The following is a 23977-nucleotide window of genomic DNA, read 5'->3' on the forward strand; positions in this document are numbered from 1 at the left end:
AATGGGATTATTCAGATTATTAGTTAAATCTTTAAAACTGAAGATTCCAAATTCAAGCTTCAAGTCCCATTGGTCTGGGCAGAAAGCAGATGGCTGAACCAGATGCTGTTACTTCCCACACATGAGACACAGTGGTACAGAATGTTCCTGAGATTTGCTGTGATGCCTTGTTTGATATCAGCTGCACAAAATTCTGAAGCAGCTCCAGTCTCCAGGGGTGCAGTGAGCTTTGGTGTTCTGGAACATCATTCTACTCAGTAGGCAGAGAGGTCCATCATTTTCTAGATTGAAGTTTAATTGTTAACAGTCAACCCCTGCTCTCAGATTTCAACTCCTGCCCATGTTATTCTTCTGTTTTATAACTCCGAATCATAAAACTAATTGAAAGAAAAAGACAGGAGCCCGTGTCTTAGTTTTGTTTTTACTTTAAATGAGGCATATGTAAATAACGTGATGACGTGAACCATTCGCATATAACCAATGCAAACAAGAGTACGCAATCGAACAATATATCTACAATATTATTCAAATTATTACCAAAATATTAAAAACACACTATTCCCTGCTTAGCTATAAACTTTAATTCAATATACATCTCAACTAGAAACATATACTGTATAACATATTATATACAACAACTACTATATTGACATCCTGGTTGGCGGGTTAGAGATGTGTATCTACTGAAGGAGGTGTAAGGTGCTTCTTCCCTCTGCTGGCCTGCAGATCACCCTTGGGCAAAGTGTAGCATCTGCTTAGCCTTCCTGATCAGGGTCATGTGAAGCCATGGGAGCAGGTGGTGGATATCACAAATCTGCAATCAGTAACAGTTTCAGTTCTAAATGTTCCTGCATTACTTTCACGCTATCAGCAAAGCTCATTTCTGCTGATTTGGTTGGAGCAGTCAAACTTCTAAGCAAACTATATGCCTTTAAACCCAATGCACTCAGCAAAACTGGTTCTTGTTTCTCATTTGCTATATAATTTGCTTCAAAATACAGCTCATTTACTCCGTATGCAAAATCCAGTTATCTCTTGTGCAATCGTACCCGTCGATCTTTCCAATGTACCCAGCCATTTCTGCTGTTTTAAAAATTTGATCAATATCACCCAGTACTCACTGCTTATGAACCTGTGAATTGGTGTTTTCTGCCTTTTTTAAACTCTACCATGTCTGTTCCTTCCAAAGAACACATGCTGCACTGTTATTTTTTCACTTAACCATTTCTCACAGCACTTTTTTTAAAACTCTTAACATCTTGCTGGACTTCAACAGGTACATAGTAATCTCTGGTTCGTTTAAAACTTCCTCATCACCACGTAAAACTAACTGCAAGGAAAAGACAGGAACCCAGGGGGTCTTAGTTTCATTTTTTACTTTAGACGGTGTATGCATGATGATGTATGCTAATCACGTACTTTCACATATTACCCATAATAAACTATGCAAACAACAAAGTATATGCTCGAACAATATATCTACAATATCACAGAAATGTTATATACACAACATGCACCTTCCATTGTGTATTTTAAATCTGGAGCCTCTTCAAACATAAATGCAGTGTTCTGCAACATCAGATTGCTGAAGCTGTATTCATTTGAAAAGAAGGTACTGGAGGACTGTGGAATTCAATGTTGTTATGAAGGTTTGTACGGCTGTGGGAGACTTGGTTTCAGAGAGCCCATTATTTGTTGCCATTAGTGGGTTAGTCAGAGACAAATATTCATTATGCTTTAAGTATTTAACTAAAGAAATTTGGCCTGTCCCCTAAAACACTCACTAATTTTTATAGATGCACCGTAGAAAGTATTCTTCTAGGGTGCATCACAACCTGGTATGGAAGTTGTCCTGTCCAACACTGGAAGAAGCTGCAGAAGATCGTGAACACGGCGCAGCACATCACACAAACCAATCTTCTGTCCTTGGACTCACTTTACACCGCACGCTGTCGGAGCAGTGCTGCCAGGATAATCAAGGACACGACCCACCCAGCCAACATACTTTTTGTCCCTCTTCCCTCCGGGAGAAGGCTCAGGAGCCTGAAGATACGTACGGCCAGATTTGGGAACAGCTTCTTTCCAACTGTGATAAGACTGCTTAACGGATCCCAACCCGGTTCTGAGCCGTACCCTCCAAATATCCGGACCTGCATCTCAGTTTTTTTTGCACTACCTTACTTTCCATTTTTATATTTTCTATTAATGATTTATAATTTAAATTTTTAATATTTACCATTGTTTTGTAATGCAGGGAGCGGGAAGAGCAGAATCAAATATCACTATGATGATTGTACTTTCTAGTATCAATTGTTTGGTGACAATAAAGTATAAAGTATTTAAGAACTTGCATGTTACTAAAGACTCTCACAAAATTTTTACATATGTACCATGAACAGCATTCGAACTGGTTGCATCACTGTCTACTATGGAGGGGCTACTGCACAGGGTCAGAAAAAGCTGAAGGAAGTTGCAAACTCTTGCCAGCTTCATCATTGGCACTAGCCTTCCCAGCATCCCCAGGTGACATCCGTCATTAAGGTCTCCCATCACCTAGGACAAACCCTCTTCTCATTGCTATCATAAAGCTGGTACAGGAGCTAGAGAACACACAATGTCTTAGGAACAGCTTCTTCCTCACCACCACCAATGAAGCTACGTACATGACCTCACTTTTTTTTTCTTTTTTTGGCTGTCTTTCTGCACTACATGTTGAATTTAGATTATATTTCTTATTGTAATTTATAGTTATTTATTATGTATTGCATTGTACTGCTGCCACAAAACAAGTTTTATGACGTATGCCAGTGATATTAAACCAGATTCTGATTCTATAATTGGATGAGAAACTATAAAAATGGAGTAACTGACTGAACAGGTTGGCAAAGATCAAGACTGATGTTACCAAAACTTGTTACTCATAGTAGTCTGACAGAAGACCCAAAAAAAAGTATTTCGGAGTCTGTAGATGCTAGTTTTCTTTGAGGACCCTTAGTGATAAAGTCAGGGATGGGCGGAAATGAGCCAAATTATATACTCCTAATGTTTTGACGAGAAAAAATTGCAGGAAGAAAGGGAAAGGATAGTCAATGGGTAGCCAGCTGAGAAATTATTAAACATTGAATGGCCATTCTTTTTGGTTGGTTAGTTAGTTATTGACAGAAAGGAGAATATTAAGTAGTTTTCATGAAACCTTTGGCAGTACATCTCAGATTTATTGTACACCATACTAGTTGTTCAACATTAGTAAAACTAGCTAAAGATTTTGGTCATGTTTTCTGCGTTTTACGAGAAGAGCACCAAAAGTAAGCAGATTTGGGGATCATATGTTATGTGAATAGAATAACTTTATTCAAATCTATTAGTACCATTTAATTAAACATTCATACAAGTACATCTACATGGTGTCGGATGGTTCAAGCAAAGGCACTTTGTGAATAAGGTTGTTGAGAGTTTAAAGCACAAGATACAGGTGAAATGTTATTCTACAGAAGCAGTTATTTAATCAGCATCCTTAAGATGGAAGCAGCGATGCCCGTCCAATTTTCACCATTCTATGTTAACGTTCTCACAAATTTACATATCATTTTACAGATTACAAATTATATAATATTCTCTTGCATTTTTAAGGAAATAATTTCAAATAAAACCAATCAACTTCTTCCATTAAAGAGTAGTATTTGAAGCCACTCTACTAGACTAACTTGAAAAGAGAATCCTCCTTTTTCCTCAGTGCTGGTAATGTTTTGGTCACTCATATGACTGGACAAAATTAATGTCGCTAACAGTGCAAATTTTTTTTTCCTACAATTATTTGCTTTATCACAACTGAGTTGAGCTTTGAACATACTCAGACAATATCAAAATACCAATGCTGTTAATTGGTTTATTCTCACTCTTAAATATTCTTCTACACAAAATGCACATCAATTATCTCCTTCATTCAATCACAGTCATTTTGCACACAAAAGCCTAAATCAATGTAGCAGCATGGATGCATACATTTTAGGTGCAAATGCAAGAAAAAGACTTTAAATAATCACTTTTGTGTTCTATTTTCCCAAATTCCCCACACCATATCAAAAAAAAATCACATCCAATGAACAAATCCAAACTTCTATATGCATTATAACATGTTTGATTCACATCCACTTCAGTGCAAGATAGATGAGAAATCTGAAAGAGATTCTTCATAAGGCTAGGTTGTTTCTTATATAATTGAGGGGAAAAAAGCCATACAGTTTTCATACTTTATAAACATATCATAAAGCCAACGTGACAATCAAAAGATAATTACTCAGTGCCATTGTTTCAAAGTGCCTTAGGATCTTCAGCTTTCAAGATCAACCTACATGTTAGTTGAAAATATAATTCCGCAAAACAGTACTGTTCATTAGCACTGGTTAAATTGCATGTTAAAATTTAATTTTATCAGCTAAATTCAAATTATTCAAAGGTGAAATCAATCTTTTTTTACTGGTTTTTCTTGTTTCTCTTGCAATTTGTAGTCTTCGAGCATAGCATGTCCAGTTTCCTTGGCAGTGCGTCGTGCTATCGCCTTGATGCCCAGATGATCAATATTAAAAGCTGTCACACCAACATTGATGGCAGAGTTAACAGCGTTGTCTGTAACGTTCCCAGCAGCAGCACCGTACCTTTATTAGAATGGATCATCGATAATCATTTAAAGCAGAAGACCCAGAAAAAGCAGACAGCTGCAAATATGAACACGTCTACTTGCATTTTCAGCAGTATTATTCCCAAACCTCTACTTTTGCTTCCATTACCAAAGATTGATTTTTTTTTCTGCTTTAGTCCTTTCTTTTCTCATCTAAATACTTAATGGATCACTAACAGACCACTTGCTACAAGACAATAGCTACTTTAAATGTGCCAAAGTACACACAAGACCAATTTTTTCCCCATTTTTCAGGAAACCCACAACCTACAATATAATCCAGAAATCTACACAAGTTCATAAAGGTGGATGGTACATAGTGACTTCAAATCTAGAAATTTATCTTCCTTTTAACAATCAGTGAAAAGTGAGCAAAAAGTTAAGTTTTCTTTGTGATATTATAGCCCCAGATGATAAAGGGTAACACTCTGTAAAGTCGTACTAATCACCAGAGTTTGGCTTAACTATCTCAAATATGCATGGGTAAAATTTGTGGGTGGGTTGGGGGCAAGGGAGGCAGTTTTATCTACCCATGCTAACAAATATTTTTTAATGGTGAAAGATTATGGTTTCACTATAGAAAGATCATCGATAAAAATGAGGCAAACAACACAGAGCACAGCAGGCTTGAACAGCAGTGCTAAATTATTACAGAAATTGCTAACTGTGAGCAGGGTTCAAGGCAATGCTTTTTTGAACTGTGAACTTGTTGGGCTTTGTGGAAAGCAGAAGCATGTCAAATTTTGCAAATTAAAAGGAAGTAACAGTTCCAGGGATTTAACTGCCCTGGTGCAGCTGGAAAACCAAGTTGTTAACATGGGAATGGAACCATGGGTAATTTTAAGGAGCGAGACCAATGACTCTTTTTTTAAAATTTAAAAACTCCATTCACTTTCAGTCATTTGAAAAGAAACATGATATCCATGGAGATGAATAAAGAATGTTTTGGGCTGAGACCCTTCATCTGGACAAGGTCTGAAAAAGGGCCTCAGCCCGAAACATCAACTGTTTATTCCTCTGCATAGATGTAGCCTGACCTACAGAGTTCCTCCAGCATTTTGTGTATATTTCTCTGGATCTCCAGCATCTACAGAATCTCTTATGTTAAGGAAAATAGTACCCCTGATCTACACAGATTAAGATTAGTTAACTCAGCACAGGGTTCAAAATTGGAGCACCTCTATCTTTGAGCAGTGTACAAGTTAGGGTAAGCCATTTGAGGAAACATCTGTACACCTATTTCCATATGTGAAGTTAGTTAGTAATAACTAAATCTAAAATGTAAACATTTCATAGACAGAACTTTACAATAGTTAAGATTCATATGCCACAAAAAAAAGCCACTTGACCCAACTGAAGTATGCCAACTAACATCTAAGCTGATCTTATTTACCCATATTTGGCTTATACATCTCTAAACCATTCTAATTCCCCCTCACCTTAAACCTGTACCCTCTGGTCATATATACATCAACCCTGGGTAAAAAAAAGCGCATTTAAAACTAAAAGGCATTTTATTAACCTTCTCCATATTTTTGGGAATAGGACCACAGAGCGAAAGCTGGCAACTGAAGTTAGGAAAATTTAAAAATGGGAATTCACTTAATGAGTTAGTCAAAATAACTAGCTCACTCAGTATGCAAGGATTGAATTTCCACAATTTGCAGGAACAGCAGAAAGCAAGTTACTGATAATCAATAGGATTCTGTAGAAAACATAGTCAGCAATATTTCTACATCCATTTTGTAAAAAATTATTCTACAGCAGCAAGAAATATTATAAAGACCAAAATGATTTATAATGATCACGATATCATGTCCAAAAGCTAATTTAATCAATAAAATTTAAGCTGTTTCAAATGAGCTTAGTTCAGTTTTGAAATACACATCTTCCCATTTCTGTCTCTGAAAGCATAGAATATCAGATAACAAAATACAAACAACTTGCAAAAAACTGAATTTGTATTGAATTCCACTCCACACCACCACCACAAATAATAAAAGAAACTTACTTGTGTTTCACTGTGTGAACAGTTTCTGATGCAACACTTTTGGCTATGCATTTTGCTGCACATTCTAAACCATTCCAGACAGTTGCAAATCCTGTGTAAGAAAGTAAGGACAGAATTCAGAGCAGCTGTTGGTTATTTATTAATTGGATTGAGATAGAGTGCGGCATAGGCCTTTGAGCCACACAGCCCAGCAATCTCCAGGTTTACTCAGAGCTGAATCACAGGACAATTTACCATGACCAAGTAACCAACCAACCTGTACACGTTTGGACTGTGGGAGGAAACCCACGCGGTCACAGGGAGACCGTACAAACTCCTTACAGGCAGCAGCTGGAATTGAATCTGGGTCACCTGCACTGTAAACCGTTGTGCTAACCATTACATTACCGTGTCACCCTACATTAGTCTTTTATCCCAACATCTTGTTTCTCAGTTTTCTTTATGGTGTACCCTTTATTCTGAAATCACAAGTTCTAGTTCTAGATCTAGACTCCTTAGCAGTTACCCTGTCAAGCCCTGTAAAAATGTTGTAAGTTTCAATGAGATCACCTCTCATCCTTTCAAACAGCATAGAATACAACCCATTCTTGTCCTGTATCAAACCTGCTATCCATGGAACCAGATAATGAATCTCCATACTACTTTCCCCAATGACAAATATTTCCTTTTTAGCTAAAAGCAAAAGCTTAGAAAATTACAATATATTTGTTCACACCTTGCTCTTGTACTCATATCCTCAAAGGCCAATGTGCTTTCCTAACTGCTTGCAACACCATTGAGCACAGCTGCAGCACGGAGTGTTGTCACAGGAAAGCAACTTCCAGCATCAGGGGTCCCCACCCCACAGGTCTTGCCCTCTTCTCACTGCTGCCATCAGGAAGAAGATACAGGAGCCTCGGGTCCCACACCACCAGATTCAGGAACTGTTATTACCCTTCAACCATCAGGCTCCCGAACTAGAGGAGGTAACTTCACTTGCCACATCACTGAACTGTTCCCACAACCTCTGGACTCACCCTCCAAGGACTCTTCATCTCTTTGTACTTGCACAGTTTGTAGTCTTTTGCACATTGGTTGTTTGCCCTGTTGGTGCAGTCTTCCACTGATTCTATTATGGTTGTTAGATTTATTGAATATGGCCACAAGAAAATGAATCTCAGGATTGTATATGGTGACATGCATGTACTTTGATTAAATTCACCTCGAACTTTGATGGTCACTTCCAGTCCCTTTGAACATTAACAGTTCCGAATTTGTCACCATTTAAAAGTTTACTTTTGTTTGGTGTACTGCAAAGAATGACCATACGTTGCATTTCTCCAATGACATTCCACTTCATTTTGTATCAGTAAACCTCTGCCAAATCATTAATATATGTCATGAAGAGCATGGGGACCAGCACCAATAACTGCTATATCCCACTGATCACAACATGAAAAAGACTAATCATTCCAATCTGATTGCTGTTTACTAATTTTTATATCTATGCTGATACAAAATTTCAACTATGTGCAATAACATTGATGACCAATCTTCTATGTGGAAACCTATCTAAAGGTTTCTGAAAATCTAAATATACTTTTCCTTTTATTCGTTGCATTAGCTATGTCCTTAAGGTACTCATTATCAACACACATGTCAAACAGAGTGGATTCCAGTTAACTGGGCCAACAGTTTATTTGGAACAACTCTGAACAAACACCAACTCCAGAAAATAGTCATGATTCCCTTCATTTATTTTGGGCACCATGCTGCTTAATTAGAGCAGGAGACTGCTGCAGAACAGTTTCCAACTGGCGTCAACCACGTGCACTTGCATGGCCTTTTGACATTACATCATGCTTAGAGTAATCAGTTTTTAAATAGCATCAGTTGCAGGTGCTTGTATTAAAAAAAGTGATTTTTGTCATCAATAGCTTACAAGAAATAAGCAATAAGACAATTTGGAGCTGCTTTGCTCACTGCAGTTTCAAGCATCCATGCTTGGAGATGCCAGCAATGCCTGGGAGTGAAAATGAAATGATTTCACTACTTCAACAAGTTAAGAATTATGAAGGTACTAGACAACGGGGTGACCCGTTGGGGCACCCTTTGAGAGAAGGATAGTGCAGAATGAACATTAAATTTTCCTGAATGCTATTGGTATCGCTTTGCTTTGGAAACTGAAGTAGAAAACCTCAGTTTATTAAAGAAGAACGACGCATAGCAAAGCAAATATAGCTCCTCCTCGTTTAACAAAGGACACTTTTGATGGCATCATTTCTGGTTTATCTGCCACCCTTGTGCCTCTCATTGTCATTCTGGAGACGTGCAGCCCTTTCATCCCCCGTCTCTTCATCTCTTCTGCTGTTTGTTGTTTGTCTCTGATCCTGAAGATGTGCATGCCTCTCCTCCTCTGTCTCTTCTCTCATTTTTTTTTGTCCTGACTCTTTGATCCTGGAGTCGTGCGGCCCTGGCCTCATCCAATTCTTGTTCTCTCCCTCTTCTTGCTGCTTCCCGACGACGTTTGGCGTCATCTCTTGACCATAGTGTCCCCATTCCCTTCCCACGCGGCATAATTAGGCTGACAATTTTGTTTTACCCCAATGCTGGATAGAAGATACGAAGCAGTAACACCAAAGGATGCTGATTATTCTTGATGATGTTGTTGACGCTCTCCTAAATGGACGTGATATAGTCATCGCTGTCCTTTGACTGCAGCAAAGGGTTTTTATGGGTGTCTCAAAGTACGTCATTACAATAAGATTTAATTATCTCTTATTGATGGGTGGCAGTTAGATCTGTCCAAATTCTGCATATGCTGATGGTGATCAGCAGAATGTGACCCTTCCAAATAGAGCTGCCCTGCCCTTTCGCTCCGGTAGATGTCGCTGCTGAGGCTGGCCGCACACATGCGTCGGTCTGTCACGTCCCGATTTCCATGATGGCAGATCGGCTCTCGGGTGAAAGCAAGCCTGTTGATTATGGCGAATGAGCAATTTTATACGAATATGTAACCCTGAACTTTGCCTGCATTCCGTAAGTTAGCGCATTTTAACTCAATTTAGCCAAAAAAAGTGCCACTGTAATGCACCGTTTGCGCTAATTGGAGGTCACAAACAGACAGACAGAGCATGAGAGTTTTAGTAGTATATAGATTGACAGTCATCTTGAATGTTACAATGAAAATGAAGATTAGGAGGATTCAATTGTTGTAAGCTATTATTTACACTCGGTGCCTGCACTTTTTATTTACAGTCATAAAGAACACAGCACCGTACACGACTGGATGAACTTTCCGATCAATATTAGGAATTTTATAGTACTGTACAAGCATTCATACTGTTCAAATTTGTTCTGTATTTCATTTAAATACATAAATTGTTACTCATTTAAACCATAACTTGTCACTTTTATATCTTTCAACCTTTTTCGTGAAACCGGCTAATTAGGGCAGCTGCTTACTTGAGCCAAAATGTACTGGTCCCGATGTGTCCCAATTAACCAGAAACCAATGTACTTAAGTCAGCGTTGCCTTTCTCGCTTGTATTCTTCTTTTCTAAATGTTCCTTAATAACACAATTATTATAGCTTCAACACAGTTTCCCTACTACCAATGTTCGGCCAGAATTCCCCATTTTCTCACTACCTCCTTTCTTGCATTGTATGGATATACATGTTATCGTCCAATCAATACTCCAGAATGTACAGGCTTTGAGAAGCTGGTAATGCAAGCCTCCACTATCGCTTTTAAAACTGTGGGATATAGTCATTGGATCCTTGTGATTTATCAGCTTTTGGTCCCATCGATGTTTTTTTTAAAAAATTATTCTCTTATTGTTGCAACTCTTAGCTCTCTAATACTTCGTTTTTTGTAAAGCTTTTTTTGTGAAGCCAAAATGTATTTATCTGCCATTTCCTTATGCCCTAGTAGAAGTTCCCCTGTTTGCTTGCAAGAAGCCAATACTTATCCTCACTGGTCTTTTCCTTTTTACCTGCCTACAAAAAAACCGTCTGTCCATTTTACTCACAAATTTACTTTCTTCATCAATTCCTTGATTTTTCTAGGCCCAGTTTCAAAATACTGCTGAACCTGTTACTATTTCTGGCAACTTTATAAGCCTCTTCTTTTGATAGCAAATTCTTCCTAATCTCTATTAGCCATGGACAGACCACTTTTTCTCTATTGCTTTTCAAGTCTTAAAAATAGAAATACATACATTTACATATTATTGTTTTATTTATTAGCCATTGTGGCTGTTAATGTTGCTTCCCCATTAACTATTACCAACTTTGATAGCTTACACCTTGCATAGATTCTTTGCTCAGGTATAGGACTGCAGTTTCAAATCAAAAGGCATTACTTTCAAGCTGAATAAAGTTCTATAAAATTCACTCTTTTCTAAAAGACCTTTTAGAACCTTTAAACCTTTTCTCACTACAAAATACAAGTAAATTAGCCTTTTCTATAGCTGGTTCCCAATATATTGCTCTAAGACATCTCATGAATTCCATAAATTTACCCTCCACCTTATTTATCGCTAACTTGTCTTGGCCAGTCAAAGTAAATTAAAGTACTAATGATTCCTGTATTTCACCATTATATGCATCATTTTTAATTCTTCTTTATGATCTAATAAGCCATAATCTTTTCTCACTACTGTACTGACACCACCAGCCATTGTTGATGTAACACCCATTCAATAAATTGAATTTTATTGTCACAGTTGATGCATGGTGTAACTGAGATTTTACACTGGCGCATGTTAAATTCTAAGTATGTGAATAAAAACTATGTGAACCATTTGTGAACTGAAAGAAGAAAAACATCGTATTTTGGCACAGTACTTAGATGTAGAAATAAAAATTACAAAGTTAGACTTTGATAACAAAGGAACAGAGGAGAAAACCAACATCACTTATAATTTTAAATATTTAGATGAAAAGCACATGACACTAAAAACCAGGGTTCAGTCATTTGGGAGTTATTATTCATACAAACTCAGTTTGCATTTACTGCAGACTGTAAGACCACAAGATACAGAAGCAGAAGTAGGCCATTCGGCCCATCAAGTCTGCTCCACCTTTCAATTATGGGCTGATCCAATTCTTCCAGTCATCCCCACTCTCCTGCTTTCACCCCATACCCTTTGATGCTCTGGATAATCAAAAACCTATCTATCTCTGCCTTCAATACACTCAATGACTTGGCCTCCACAAATTCCACAAATTTACCACCCTATGACTAAAGTAATTTTTCCATATCTCAGTTCTAAAAGGACGTCATTCAATCCTGAAGTCATGCCCCCTTGTCCTAGAATCTCCTACCATGGAAAATAACTTTGCCATATCTAATCTGTTCAGGCCTTTTAACATTCGGAGTGTTTCTATGAGATCCCCCCTCATTCTCCGGATTTCCAGGGAATACAACCCAAGAGCTGCCAGACGTTCCTCATATGGTAACCCTCTCATTCCTGGAATCATTCTTGTGACTCTTCTCTGAACCCTCTCCAATGTCAGTATATCCTTTCTAAAATAAGGATCCCAAAACTCGTTCCAAAAAAGGATTCGAAGTGTGGTCTCACGAATGCCTTATAGAGTCTCAACATCACATCCCTGCTCTTATATTCTATACCTCCAGAAGTGAATGCCAACATTGCATTCGCCTTCTTCACCACCGACTCAATCTGGAGGTTAACCTTAAGGGTATCCTGCACGAGGACTCCCAAGTCCCGTTGCATCTCAGAACTTTGAATTCTCTCCCCATTTAAATAATAGTCTGCCCATTTATTTCTCCTGCCAAAGTGCATAACCATACACTTTCCAACATTGTATTTCATTTGCCACTTCTTTGCCCATTCTCCCAATCTATCCAAGTCTCTCTGCAGACTCTCTGTTTCCTCAGCACTACCGGCCCCTCCACCAATCTTTGTATCATCAGCAAACTTAGCCACAAAGCCATCTATTCCATAATCCAAATCGTTGATGTACAATGTAAAAAAGCAGCAGCCCCAACATGGACCCCTGTGGAACACCACTGGTAACCGGCAGCCAACCAGAATAGGATCCCTTTATTCCCACCCTCTGTTTTCTGTCAACCAGCCAATGCTCCACCCACGCTAGTAACTACCCTGTAATTCCATGGGCTCTTATCTTGCTAAGCAGCCTCATGTGCGTCACCTTGTCAAAGGGCTTCTGAAAATCCAAATACACCACATCTGCATCTCCTTTGTCTACCCTGCTTGTAATTTCCTCAAAGAATTGCAGTAGGTTTGTCAGGCAGGATTTTCCTTTCAGGAAACCATGATGGTTTGGCCTATCTTGTCACGTGCCTCCAAGTAATCCATAATCTCATCACTAACAATCAATTCCAACAACTGATGTCAGGCTAACAAGTCTATAGTTTTCTTTCTGCTGCCTCCCACCCTTCTTAAATAGCACACTAACATTTGCAATTTTCCAGTCATCCGGTACAATGCCAGAACCTATTGATTCTAGAAAGATCATTGTTAATGCCTCCGCAATCTCTCCAGCTACTTCCTTCAGAACCCAAGGGTGCATTCCATCAGGTCCAGGAGAATTATCCAACCTTAGACCATTAAGCTTCCTGAGCACCTTCTCAATCGTAATTTTCACTGCACAAAGTTCACTTCCCTGACACTCTTCAAGGTCCAGTATACTGCAGATGTCTTCCACTGTGAAGACAGATGCAAAATACGCATTCAGTTCCTCTGCCATCTCTGCACCTCTTGTTACAATATCTCCAGCGTCATTTTGTATTGGTCCTATGTCTACCCTCTACTCTCTTTTACCCTTTATATACTTTAAAAAATACTTTTAGTATCTTCTTTGATATTAGTCACCAGCTTCCTCTCATAATTCATCCCAAATGACCTTCTTAGTTTCCTTCTGCAAGTTTTTAAAATCTCCCCAATCCTCTATCTTCCCTCTAGCTCTGGCTTCCTTGTATGCCCTCTCTTTTGCTTTTACTTTGGCTCTGACTTCACGTGTCGGCCACGGTAGTGTCCGTCTTCCCTTTGAAAATTTCTTCTTATTTAGAACATATCTGTCTTGTACTTCACACATTTTTCGCAGAAACTCCAGCCATTGCTGCTCTGCCGTCTTTCCTGCAAATGGCTCTTTCCAGTCAACTTCGGCCAGTTCCCCTCTCATGCCATTGTTATTTTCACTGTAATACCGACACACTGGATTTGATTTTTTTCCCTCTCAAATTTCAATGTGAACTCGATCATATTGTGATCACTGTTCCTAAGGGTTCCTTAACCTTAAGCTCTCATATCACCTCCGGATCATTGCACAACACCTAATCCAGCACAGCCGATCCCCTAGTGGGCTCAACAACAAGTTGTTCTAAAAAGCCATCCCTTAGACATTCTACAAATTCTCTCTCGAGGTCCAGTACTGACCTAGTTTTCCCAATCCACTTTCATGTTAAAATCCCCAACGATTACCATGACATTGCCTTTCTGACACACCTTTTCTATCTCCTGCTGTAATTTGTAATCCACGTCCTGGCTGCTGTTTGAAGGCCTGTATACAACTGCCATTAGGGTCCTTCTACCCTTGCCATTTCTTAACTCAACCCATAGAGACTCTGCACCTTCCAATCCTATGTCATCTCTTTCTAATGATTTAATATTATTTCTTCTACACAGAGCCACACCACCCCCTCTGCCTACTGACCTATCTTTCCGATAAACCGTACATCCTTGGACGTTCAGCTCCCAATGGCAGCCATCCTTTAGCCAAGTTTCAGAGATGGCTACGACATCATATTTGCCAATCTGTAGCTGAATTTCAAGATCGTCCATTTTATTCCTAATTCAAATACAAGTCAAGCCAAGTCGTTTTTATTATCATTTCAACCATAACTGCTGGTACAGTACACAGTAAAAACGAAACAACATTCCTTCAGGTGCTGGAGGAACGTTGTTTCGTTTTTACTGTGTACTGTACCAGCAGTTATGGTTGAAATGACAATAAAAGCGACTTGGCTTGAAATACAACACTCTCAGTCCAGTATCTGTTGCTTTCTGTTTTAACTACACCACACCTCTATTGCCCTGTAACTCATGCCACTGGCTTTGATTAAGCCTCATCTCCTGCCTGTTCTTTCTATAATCTCTGTTGCACGCTATTTATTTATTTGATTTATTGATTTATTTCTGTTTTCCCCTTCCTCAGCCCTATCGCCCCAAATCCCACCCCCCTGCCAAATTAGTTTAAACCCTCCCTAACAGCTCTATTAAATGTGCCTGCCAGGATATTGGACCCCTTTGGGTTCAGGTGTAACTCATCCATTTTGTACAGGTCATACCTCCCCAGAAGAGGCCCCAATGATCCAGGAATCTGAAGCCCTGCCCCCTGCACCAGTCTCTCAGCCACACATTAATACGCCTGATCATACTATTCTTGCACTCACTAGCACATGGCACAGGCAGCAATCCTGAGCTTACTACCCTAGAGACTGAAAAGATTTTAAATGTATTACAAGTGTATTGTGATATTAACTGCAGTAGCGTCTGATAATCTGCTAGTTCAGCTCTACCAAAATCCCAAGAGTGTGACCTACTGGAGTTTTATTGTAGACCGTAACACCACAAGACAAAAGAGCAGAAGTCGGCCATTTGACCCATCGAGTCTGCTCCGCCATTTTATCATGAGCTGATCCATTCTCCCGTTTAATCCCACTTCAGTGCCTTCTCACCATAACCTTTGATGCCCTGGCTACTCAGATACCTATCAATCTCTGCCTTAAATACACCCAATGACTTGGCCTCCACTGCCGCCCGTGGCAACAAATTCCATAGATTCATCACCCTCTGGCTAAAAAAATTTCTTCGCATCTCTGTTCTGAATGGGCGCCCTTCAATCCTTAAGTCATGCCCTCTCATACTAGACTCCCCCACCATGGGAAACAATTTTGCCACATCCACTTCTTGCCTTTCAACATTCGAAATGTTTCTATGAGGTCCCCCCTCATTCTTCTAAACTCCAAGGAATACAGTCCAAGACTGGACAAACGTTCCTCATATGTTAACCCTCTCATTCCCGGAATCATTCTAGTGAATCTTCTCTGAACCCTCTCCAACATCAGCACATCCTTTCTTAAATAAGGAGTCCAAAACTGCCCACAGTACTCCAAGTGAGGTCTTACCAGTGCCTTACAGAGCCTCAACATCACATCCCTGCTCCTATACTCTATTCCTCTAGAAGTGAATGCCAACATTGCATTCGCCTTCTTCACCACCGACTCAGCCTGGAGGTTAATCTTAAGGGTATCCTGCACGAGGACTCCCAAGTCCCGTTGCATCTCAGAACTTTGAATTCTCTCCCCATTTAAATAATAGTCTGCCCATTTATTTCTTCTGCCAAAGTGCATAACCATACACTTTCCAACTTTGTCGGTGAAAAAGGCGAATGGTATGCTGGCATTTATAGCAAGAGGATTCGAGTACAGGAGCAGGGAGGTACTACTGCAGTTGTACAAGGCCTTGGTGAGACCGCACCTGGAGTATTGTGTGCAGTTTTGGTCCCCTAATCTGAGGAAAGATATCCTTGCCATAGAGGGAGTACAAAGAAGGTTCACCAGATTGATTCCTGGGATGGCAGGACTTTCATATGAAGAAAGACTGGATGAACTGGGCTTGTACTCGTTGGAATTTAGAAGATTGAGGGGGGATCTGATTGAAACGTATAAGATCCTAAAGGGATTGGACAGGCTAGATGCAGGAAGATTGTTCCCGATGTTGGGGAAGTCCAAAACGAGGGGCCACAGTTTGAGGATAGAGGGGAAGCCTTTTAGGACCGAGATTAGGAAAAACTTCTTCACACAGAGAGTGGTGAATCTGTGGAATTCTCTGCCACAGGAAACAGTTGAGGCTAGTTCATTGGCTATATTTAAGAGGGAGTTAGATATGGCCCTTGTGGCTACGGGGGTCAGGGGGTATGGAGGGAAGGCTGGGGCGGGGTTCTGAGTTGGATGATCAGCCATGATCATAATAAATGGCGGTGCAGGCTCGAAGGGCCGAATGGCCTACTCCTGCACCTATTTTCTATGTTTCTATGTTTCTATTGTATTTCATTTGCCACTTCTTTGCCCATTCTTCCAATCTATCCAAGTCTCTCTGCAGACTCTCTGTTTCCTCAGCACTACCGGCCCCTCCACCAATCTTTGTATCATCAGCAAACTTAGCCACAAAGCCATCTATTCCATAATCCAAATCGTTGATGTACAATGCAAAAAGAAGCGGTCCCCAACACGGACCCTTGTGGAACACCACTGGTAACCGGCAGCCAACCAGAATAGGATCCCTTTATTCCCACTCTCTGCTTCCTGCCAATCAGCCAACACTCTATCCAGGTATGTAACTTTCCCGTAATTCCATGGGCTCTTATCTTGTTAAGCAGTATTGTGAACTATGGGCTTGTATGTACACCCAAAAAGGATATGAGCAAATAACTTACATTAATCATTTGGAAGAGTTGGCAGTAGAGGACCCTTCGTAGATCCAATATTTTGCCTTTTTTAAAAAAAAAGTTATTTACTCTTCTAAATAATGCTCTTCCTGCACCCAGTTTATTGAACATGAATTGTTTTAATGACAGAAAACAAGGAAAACAACAAGGCTATCAAATAAACTAATAAAAAAGCAAAATATGAACCGTACCTTGAACTCCACTTGCTGCCACCATAAGGGCTCCATCTAGTTTGGCTTTTGAATCATTATCTTTTTTAATAGATTCTGGAATAAGTTTACTTCCATGCTTCCTTACATGTGGAGCAAGCTCTTTTCCAACAGTACTAGCAACAGTACAAAGTCCATCAACTGTGAATTAATGAAAGAGGACATGTAAAACTACCTTTAAGGTTCAGGCATATACAACTACTTAGTTTAAGGGCCGTCACTATGGACTGTATAAAGTATAAACCAAAGATACAAAAAAAAGTGTATGTACAATCTTCCACAATCAAAGATAAAGGACAAAACTCAAGCACAAGCTATGATCTCCTCTATTTTGTTAATGCTACAGCATGATTAGTTCATTAAATTCTCAAGAAAATTCTTTTTTTTTTTGCATTGACTACCAAGACCCTGCTAATATATCAATAAGTGTGAATGTAAAGACACACAGGAAGCTTTCTTTTATTGGCCAAAGCATAGAATGCACAAGCAGGGAAATTATGTTAACCCTTTATATAACATGTTGGAAGGACAAACCAAGGTAAAACATACAGGGTTAATGGTAGGGCACTGAGGAGTGCAGTGGAACAGAGGGATCTGGGAATACAGATACAAAATTCCCTAAAAGTGGCGTCACAGGTAGATAGGGTTGTAAAGAGAGCTTTTGGTACATTGGCCTTTATTAATCAAAGTATTGAGTATAAGAGCTGGAATGTTATGATGAGGTTGTATAAGGCATTGGTGAGGCCAAATCTGGAGTTGTGTTCAGTTTGGTCACCAAATTACAGGAAGGATATAAATAAGGTTGAAAGAGTGCAGAGAAGGTTTACAAGGATGTTGCCGGGACTTGACAAACTCAGTTACAGAGAAAGGTTGAATAGGTTAGGACTTTATTCCCTGGAGTGTAGAAGAATGAGGGGAGATTTGATAGAGGTATATAAAATTATGATGGGTATAGACAGAGTGAACACAAGCAGGCTTTTTCCACTGAGGCAAGGGGAGAAAAAAACCAGAGGACATGGGTTAAGGGTGAGGGGGGAAAAGTTTAAAGGGAACATTAGGGGGGGGCTTCTTCACACAGAGAGTGGTGGGAGTATGGAATGAGCTGCCAGGTGAGGTGGTAAATGTGGGTTCTTTTTTAACATTTAAGAATAAATTGGACAGATACATGGATGGGAGGTGTATGGAGGGATATGGTCCGTGTGCAGGTCAGTGGGACTAGGCAGAAAATGGTTCGGCACAGCCAAGAAGGGCCAAAAGGCCTGTTTCTGTGCTGTAGTTTTTCTATGGTCTCTATGGTTTCTAACACTAGTTAGATCAAAGGTTGAATACTACCTTTTCATTCTGATAAAATGATTATCAGAAAAATAAAGATTTAACTACACTGAACAACATGAAAAGGAATTTACAAGAAGGTTGCTTACTATAAAATTGTAGCTATGATGAAATATTCGATAAGCCAAGGACACACAAGAGATTACAGCTGGAATCTGGAGCAATAATCAATCCACTGGAGGGACTCAGCAGCATCTGTGGAGATAAAAGCTGCTCAACTTGCTGAGTTCCTTCAGCAGATTTTTACATTGGATACGTGAAAGCTGCTGTCTTTGGAAAATAGGAGTATAAAGTTTAAGGGGCTTGGATACAGTAACCAGAAAATGACCTTAGCCAAGAACTCAGGGAATAGATTAAATGGATGAAGGATTGGTAGGCAAATGAGGATTCCTCCCCTCCTCCAGCCTGGCAACCTGTGGTAGGGGTCTATAATGTGCTGCCTAAGAGGGTGGTGGAGGGAAAAACCCTTAGTACATTTAAAAAATACTCCGAGCTATTACCTGAAAGGCCACAGACCTAATCCTAGATGATGCGATTAGGTTAGATAGTTCTTTTCAGAATATCAAAAATATCACAGCACAGTATAGGCCCTTTGGCAGCCTACACTAAGATCAATCTAACCCTTCCATCCTACATAGCCCTCCATTTTTCTATCATCCATGTGCCCAAGAGTTTCTTAAATGCTCCTGATATAACCAGCACATCCATAAAATGCTGGATTCCGTTATGGCTACAATTTTTCATTGACCCCATAACTTGTATTCAATAAATCATTACCCAGCAATCTCAATTCCATAACATCACTATTAAATTCTCACCTTGCTTATCCGTCATTCAGGACTGGACCAGGAAAAATTTCTAACCATCAAATATTTAGAACAGTGAAGCCACAGTATTCTTTGCTTGCCAAAGGCCACTGCCTAGTCACCAACTCCATATTTCTTCTTGGTAATGGGGGCTGATGTTAAACAAACATCCAACCATGTACACTCAGTAGCCACTTTACTAGGTACCTTTGATGCCTAATAAAGTGGACACTGAGTATGTTTGTGGTTTTCTACTCCCGTAGCCCATCCACTTCAAGGCCCAATATGTTGTGTGTTCAGAGGTGCTGTTATGTACACCACTGTTACAACACATGGTTATTTGAGTTACTGTTGCCTGTCAGCTTGAACCAATCTGGCCATTCCCCTCTGACCTCTTTCATTAACAAGGCATTTTTGCCCATAGAACTGCCGCTCACTGGATTTTTTTTTTTTGTTTTGTTCCCTATTAACTCTGGACTGTTGTGCATGAAAATCCCAAGAAATCAGCAGTTTGAGATACTCAAACCACCCCCTCTGGCACCAACAATCATTCCACAGTCAAAGTCACGTGGATCATATTAATTCCCAATTCTGATGTTTGGGCTGAACAATGACTAAACCCCTTGATCACATCTACATGTTTTTATTCATTGAATTGCTGCCACACGATTGGCTGATTAGATAGCTACATTAACAAGCAGTTGTACGAGTGTACCGAATAAAGTGGCCACTGAGTGTACACCTGTGTAACTATTGAGAGTGTTAAAATTGTCTGACTGCCCTGTCTCAGATATCCTTAGCTTGAACCTTCATCCATGCCTTTTGGTCACTGGTCTTAACTATTCCAGCATGCTCCTGGCCCGCCCACCATTTTCTGTTTTTAGGCTTAAATTTATTCAAAATTCAGCTACTTAAGCCACATTCACTTTCATTCTTGCCTTTGATGGCCTAGCCTCCCTGTTGTGCCATGTCTTCATTTTAAGATACATATACTTGTTAAATTCCTTCATAGCTTCATCCCAGACACAAACAGTATTCTCTTGCCCCAGTACCCTATTAAAAGTCTGCAAATTTTGAATATTCCAGATTTTTAATATACTCTATGTTCATTCCTGTGCCTTCCGCAATGCAAGAGCCCAAACTCAAAGATCCACCCTATTTACCAAACCTCTCCACTTCTTTTGAAGTATGCTCCTTAAAACCCATTTAATGTATAGACCAGATATTAAAGGAATAAAGAGCCAACATTTCAGGCCAGTTCTGATGAAGGGTTTCGACCTGACATGTTGACTCTGTATTCCATAGATGCTGCCTAACCTCCAGAATGTGTGTTACTCTGGATTTCCAGCATCTGGAGAATCTCTTATGTTTATGACCAGATATTAAATTTTGCTTGAAAACACTCCCAGGTCAGTGATATGAATGATACACATTGTTTACTTACCCAAAAATTGGCTGACTTTTACAGCCCCTCCTGTTGCTTGTCGTGCAACGCTTAGTCCTTTTTGCACAGTGGGACTGACTGTCGCAGGTTTATCTTCAGGCTGAATATGCTCTCTCAGTTTAGTGGCTCCTTTCTGGATTGCTTTACCAGTGAATTCAGCACCTTTAACTAAACCCCAGCTCAACCAAGACGCACCTGAAAAATTAAATAATGGGATTTCAATTTTCAAAGATGAAAGGAATTATGTTGACAGGAATTGAGTTGCACATTCCTTTTTCATCTAAGAATTTCCTACACACAAAAGGCATTCCATCAATGTTTTCAGACTGATTCTCAAGATTTAACTAGTCCAATTTTAATGGAGTGCTGAAATAAAAGCAGAAAAGTCAGAAGATGAGGCAGCATCTATGGCAAGGATTGGACAACTCAATGGGTTAGGCTCCTAAACTGGATCAGGGCTAATTTTAGAGGAACTAGACATAATCTAGCAGAGGTTGATTGGTGAACCTGCTTGAAGGAAAAGGAATGGGAGGTGAGAGACTATTAAGAGCTTGATAGCAAGTGTCCAGCAACAGCATGGTGCTGTTAGGCTGAAAGGTAAACTTGGCAAGTCCAGGGAACCTTGGCAGACAAGTGCTACTGAGAATGGTCAAGAAAAAGAAATCATACATTGGGTCTAGGAAGACAAGATAAAAAAAAATCCCTTAGTGGCTATAAAATGATTAAGAATACACCCGATTGAAACCAGCAGGGTATAGAGATGGCATGTAACATTAAGAAAAATCCCAAGAGGCTCTATAGTTATATAAAAGTAAAAGGTTAGCTAGGTGAACAGTAGGCCACCTTAGAGAGCAACAAGGCTATCTACGTCTTAAGCCGCAGGAGATGGTTGGGATTTTTAAACAAATATTTTCCCTCTGTGTTTACTGAGGAGAAAATCATACTCAAGAGATTAGAGAAGCAAGTGGAGATATTTGAGGATATTCATATTACCAGAGAGGAGATATTTGCAACCATACTGTATATTAATGTGGATAAGTCACCAGGGCCTGACCAAGTACATTCACAGATTGCATGGGAGCCTGGAGAGGAAATTTCAGAGGCCCTTGCAGAGATAATCATTAGCCACTGGCAAAGTTCCCAAAGGCTGGAAAGTAGCTTAAGTTTTCAATAGGTACTTTTAATGACAGAGAATTGTATACAAATTCTTTTCCATCACAAGCATCAACGAAAACAAAGGAGTGCCCCAAAGAATGAATGACAGTTAAATGTTAGAATCCCAAAGCCCCCTCCCACGCATAAGCAGCAGCAAAGCAACGACCCCCTACTCCTCCACCAGCAAAAAACATCAGCACCCTCCACTGAGCACTCAAGCGTGCAGCAAAGCATCAATAAAGACAAAGACTTGCAGTACCCCAAAGACTACTCGTTCACCCAGTAATTCGACATATCACAGGCTCTCTCTCTCTCTCCCCCTCCCCCAAATGAGGGAAAGAGAGAAAATCCCCTTTTCACAGTGAGAGGGGAGACATAACAGAACAACTTGAGTAATAACAGTAGCAAGGACAAGCCAGGGAACTACAGGCCTGTCAACCCGATATCAGTAGTGGGGAAGTAACTGGAGGAAATTCGGAGGGACAGAATCCACCAATATTTGGACAGACAGAGTTTGATAAGGAGGAATCAGCATGCTTTGTGCATAGGAAGTCGTGTTTGACAAACCTTGGAGAGTTTTACGAAGAGGTAACCAAAGAGGTACATGATGGTGGGGCTGCAGAGGTTGTCCTTTTGGATTTTAGCAAGGCCTTTGACAAGATCCAACATGGTAAGCTGGTCTGGAAGGTTCAGTCCCATGGAATCCAGAAACAGCTAGTTAGGCAGATTGAAAATTGGCTCCAAGATAAGAAACAAAGGATGGTGGTTGAAGATTGTTTATTGGAATGGAGGTTGGTGTTGGGACATTGTTATTCTTTATTTATGTAAATGATTGGGATGCAAAGGCATAAGGCTTGATCAGTAAATTTGCAGATAGCAAAAAATTAGGAGGTGCTGTTGATAGTGAAGAAGGTTATCATAGACTACAAGCTAGTGAACCAAGGGGTGGCAAATGGATTTCAATACAGCTAAGTATGAGGTGATGGTTTTGGTAAGACAAGCCAGAGTGGGGCTTATACTAAGAATGGTATGGGACTAAGGAATGTAACGGTACAGAGGGACCTGGAAGTACTATTGCACAGATTGTTACAAGCAGCGTCACAGACAGAGAGGATAGTGAAAAGGCATTTACGCACACTGTCCTTCGGAGCACTGACGACAGGAGTTTTATTGTTGTACATGTCACTGATGAGGCTACACTTAGTACTGTGCCAAGTTTTGGTCAACCTACTATCAGAAAGATGCAATTCAACTGAAAAGAGTGCAAAAGAGACTTGAGAATGTTGCCAGGACTAGAGGCCTGAGTTATAGGGAGAAGTTGGCCAAGCCAGGTCTTTATTTCTTAGAACATAGGAGAATGGGGAGTGACCTTATAGAATTTTTTAAAATTATGAAACACGTAAATAAGGTGGTTGATAACAGAATTTTTCCTATGGTGAAGTCCAAACCAACAAGCACATTTTCAGGGTGAGTGGGAAAAGATCTGAAAAGGGCCCAAGGAACAATTTCTTCATGAAGATGATGGTGAGTATATGAAACAAGCTGCCAGAGGTGATGATTGAGGCAAGTACAATATTTAAAAACAATATTCAAGAAGCTTTTGGATAGGTACATGGAGTGGTGGGGCTTAGAGGGATACGAGCCAAACATAAAAAATTAGGACTAGCTAGGTGGGCAACATGGTCAGCACATACTCATTGGGCCGAGGGTCTGTATCCACAGTATATTGCTCACTGATTATGACTGTAAAGGAGTTAACTTCTCATGTTTGTTTCCATATTATTTCACATTGCTACCATCTGCAACTCAGCAGGTTTGGCAACATGTATGGAAGTGAATACACAGTCAATGTTTCAGGCTGAG

General features: G+C 39.9%; 1 protein-coding gene across 2 annotated transcripts in view; it reads right to left on the minus strand.

The window, feature by feature from the left end:
- Positions 1–466: 466 nt before the first annotated feature.
- The window catches only part of sparta (spartin a), a 34683-nt gene continuing 11172 nt past the window's right edge, over positions 467–23977 (minus strand). Inside the window, exons 6-9 of one of the 2 annotated variants that reach the window (XM_063054343.1) lie at positions 20960–21154; positions 17360–17518; positions 6690–6780; positions 467–4655 (exon numbers count right to left, since the gene is read on the minus strand). In XM_063054343.1, coding sequence (XP_062910413.1) covers positions 4463–4655; positions 6690–6780; positions 17360–17518; positions 20960–21154 — 638 coding nt within the window. In that variant the 3' untranslated portion in view covers positions 467–4462. The remainder of the gene's footprint in view (positions 4656–6689; positions 6781–17359; positions 17519–20959; positions 21155–23977) is intronic. The other variant, XM_063054344.1, reaches the window with a different exon arrangement.

The sequence above is a fragment of the Mobula hypostoma genome, chromosome 7 (assembly GCF_963921235.1).
Source record: "Mobula hypostoma chromosome 7, sMobHyp1.1, whole genome shotgun sequence".
Lineage (NCBI taxonomy): Eukaryota > Metazoa > Chordata > Chondrichthyes > Myliobatiformes > Myliobatidae > Mobula > Mobula hypostoma.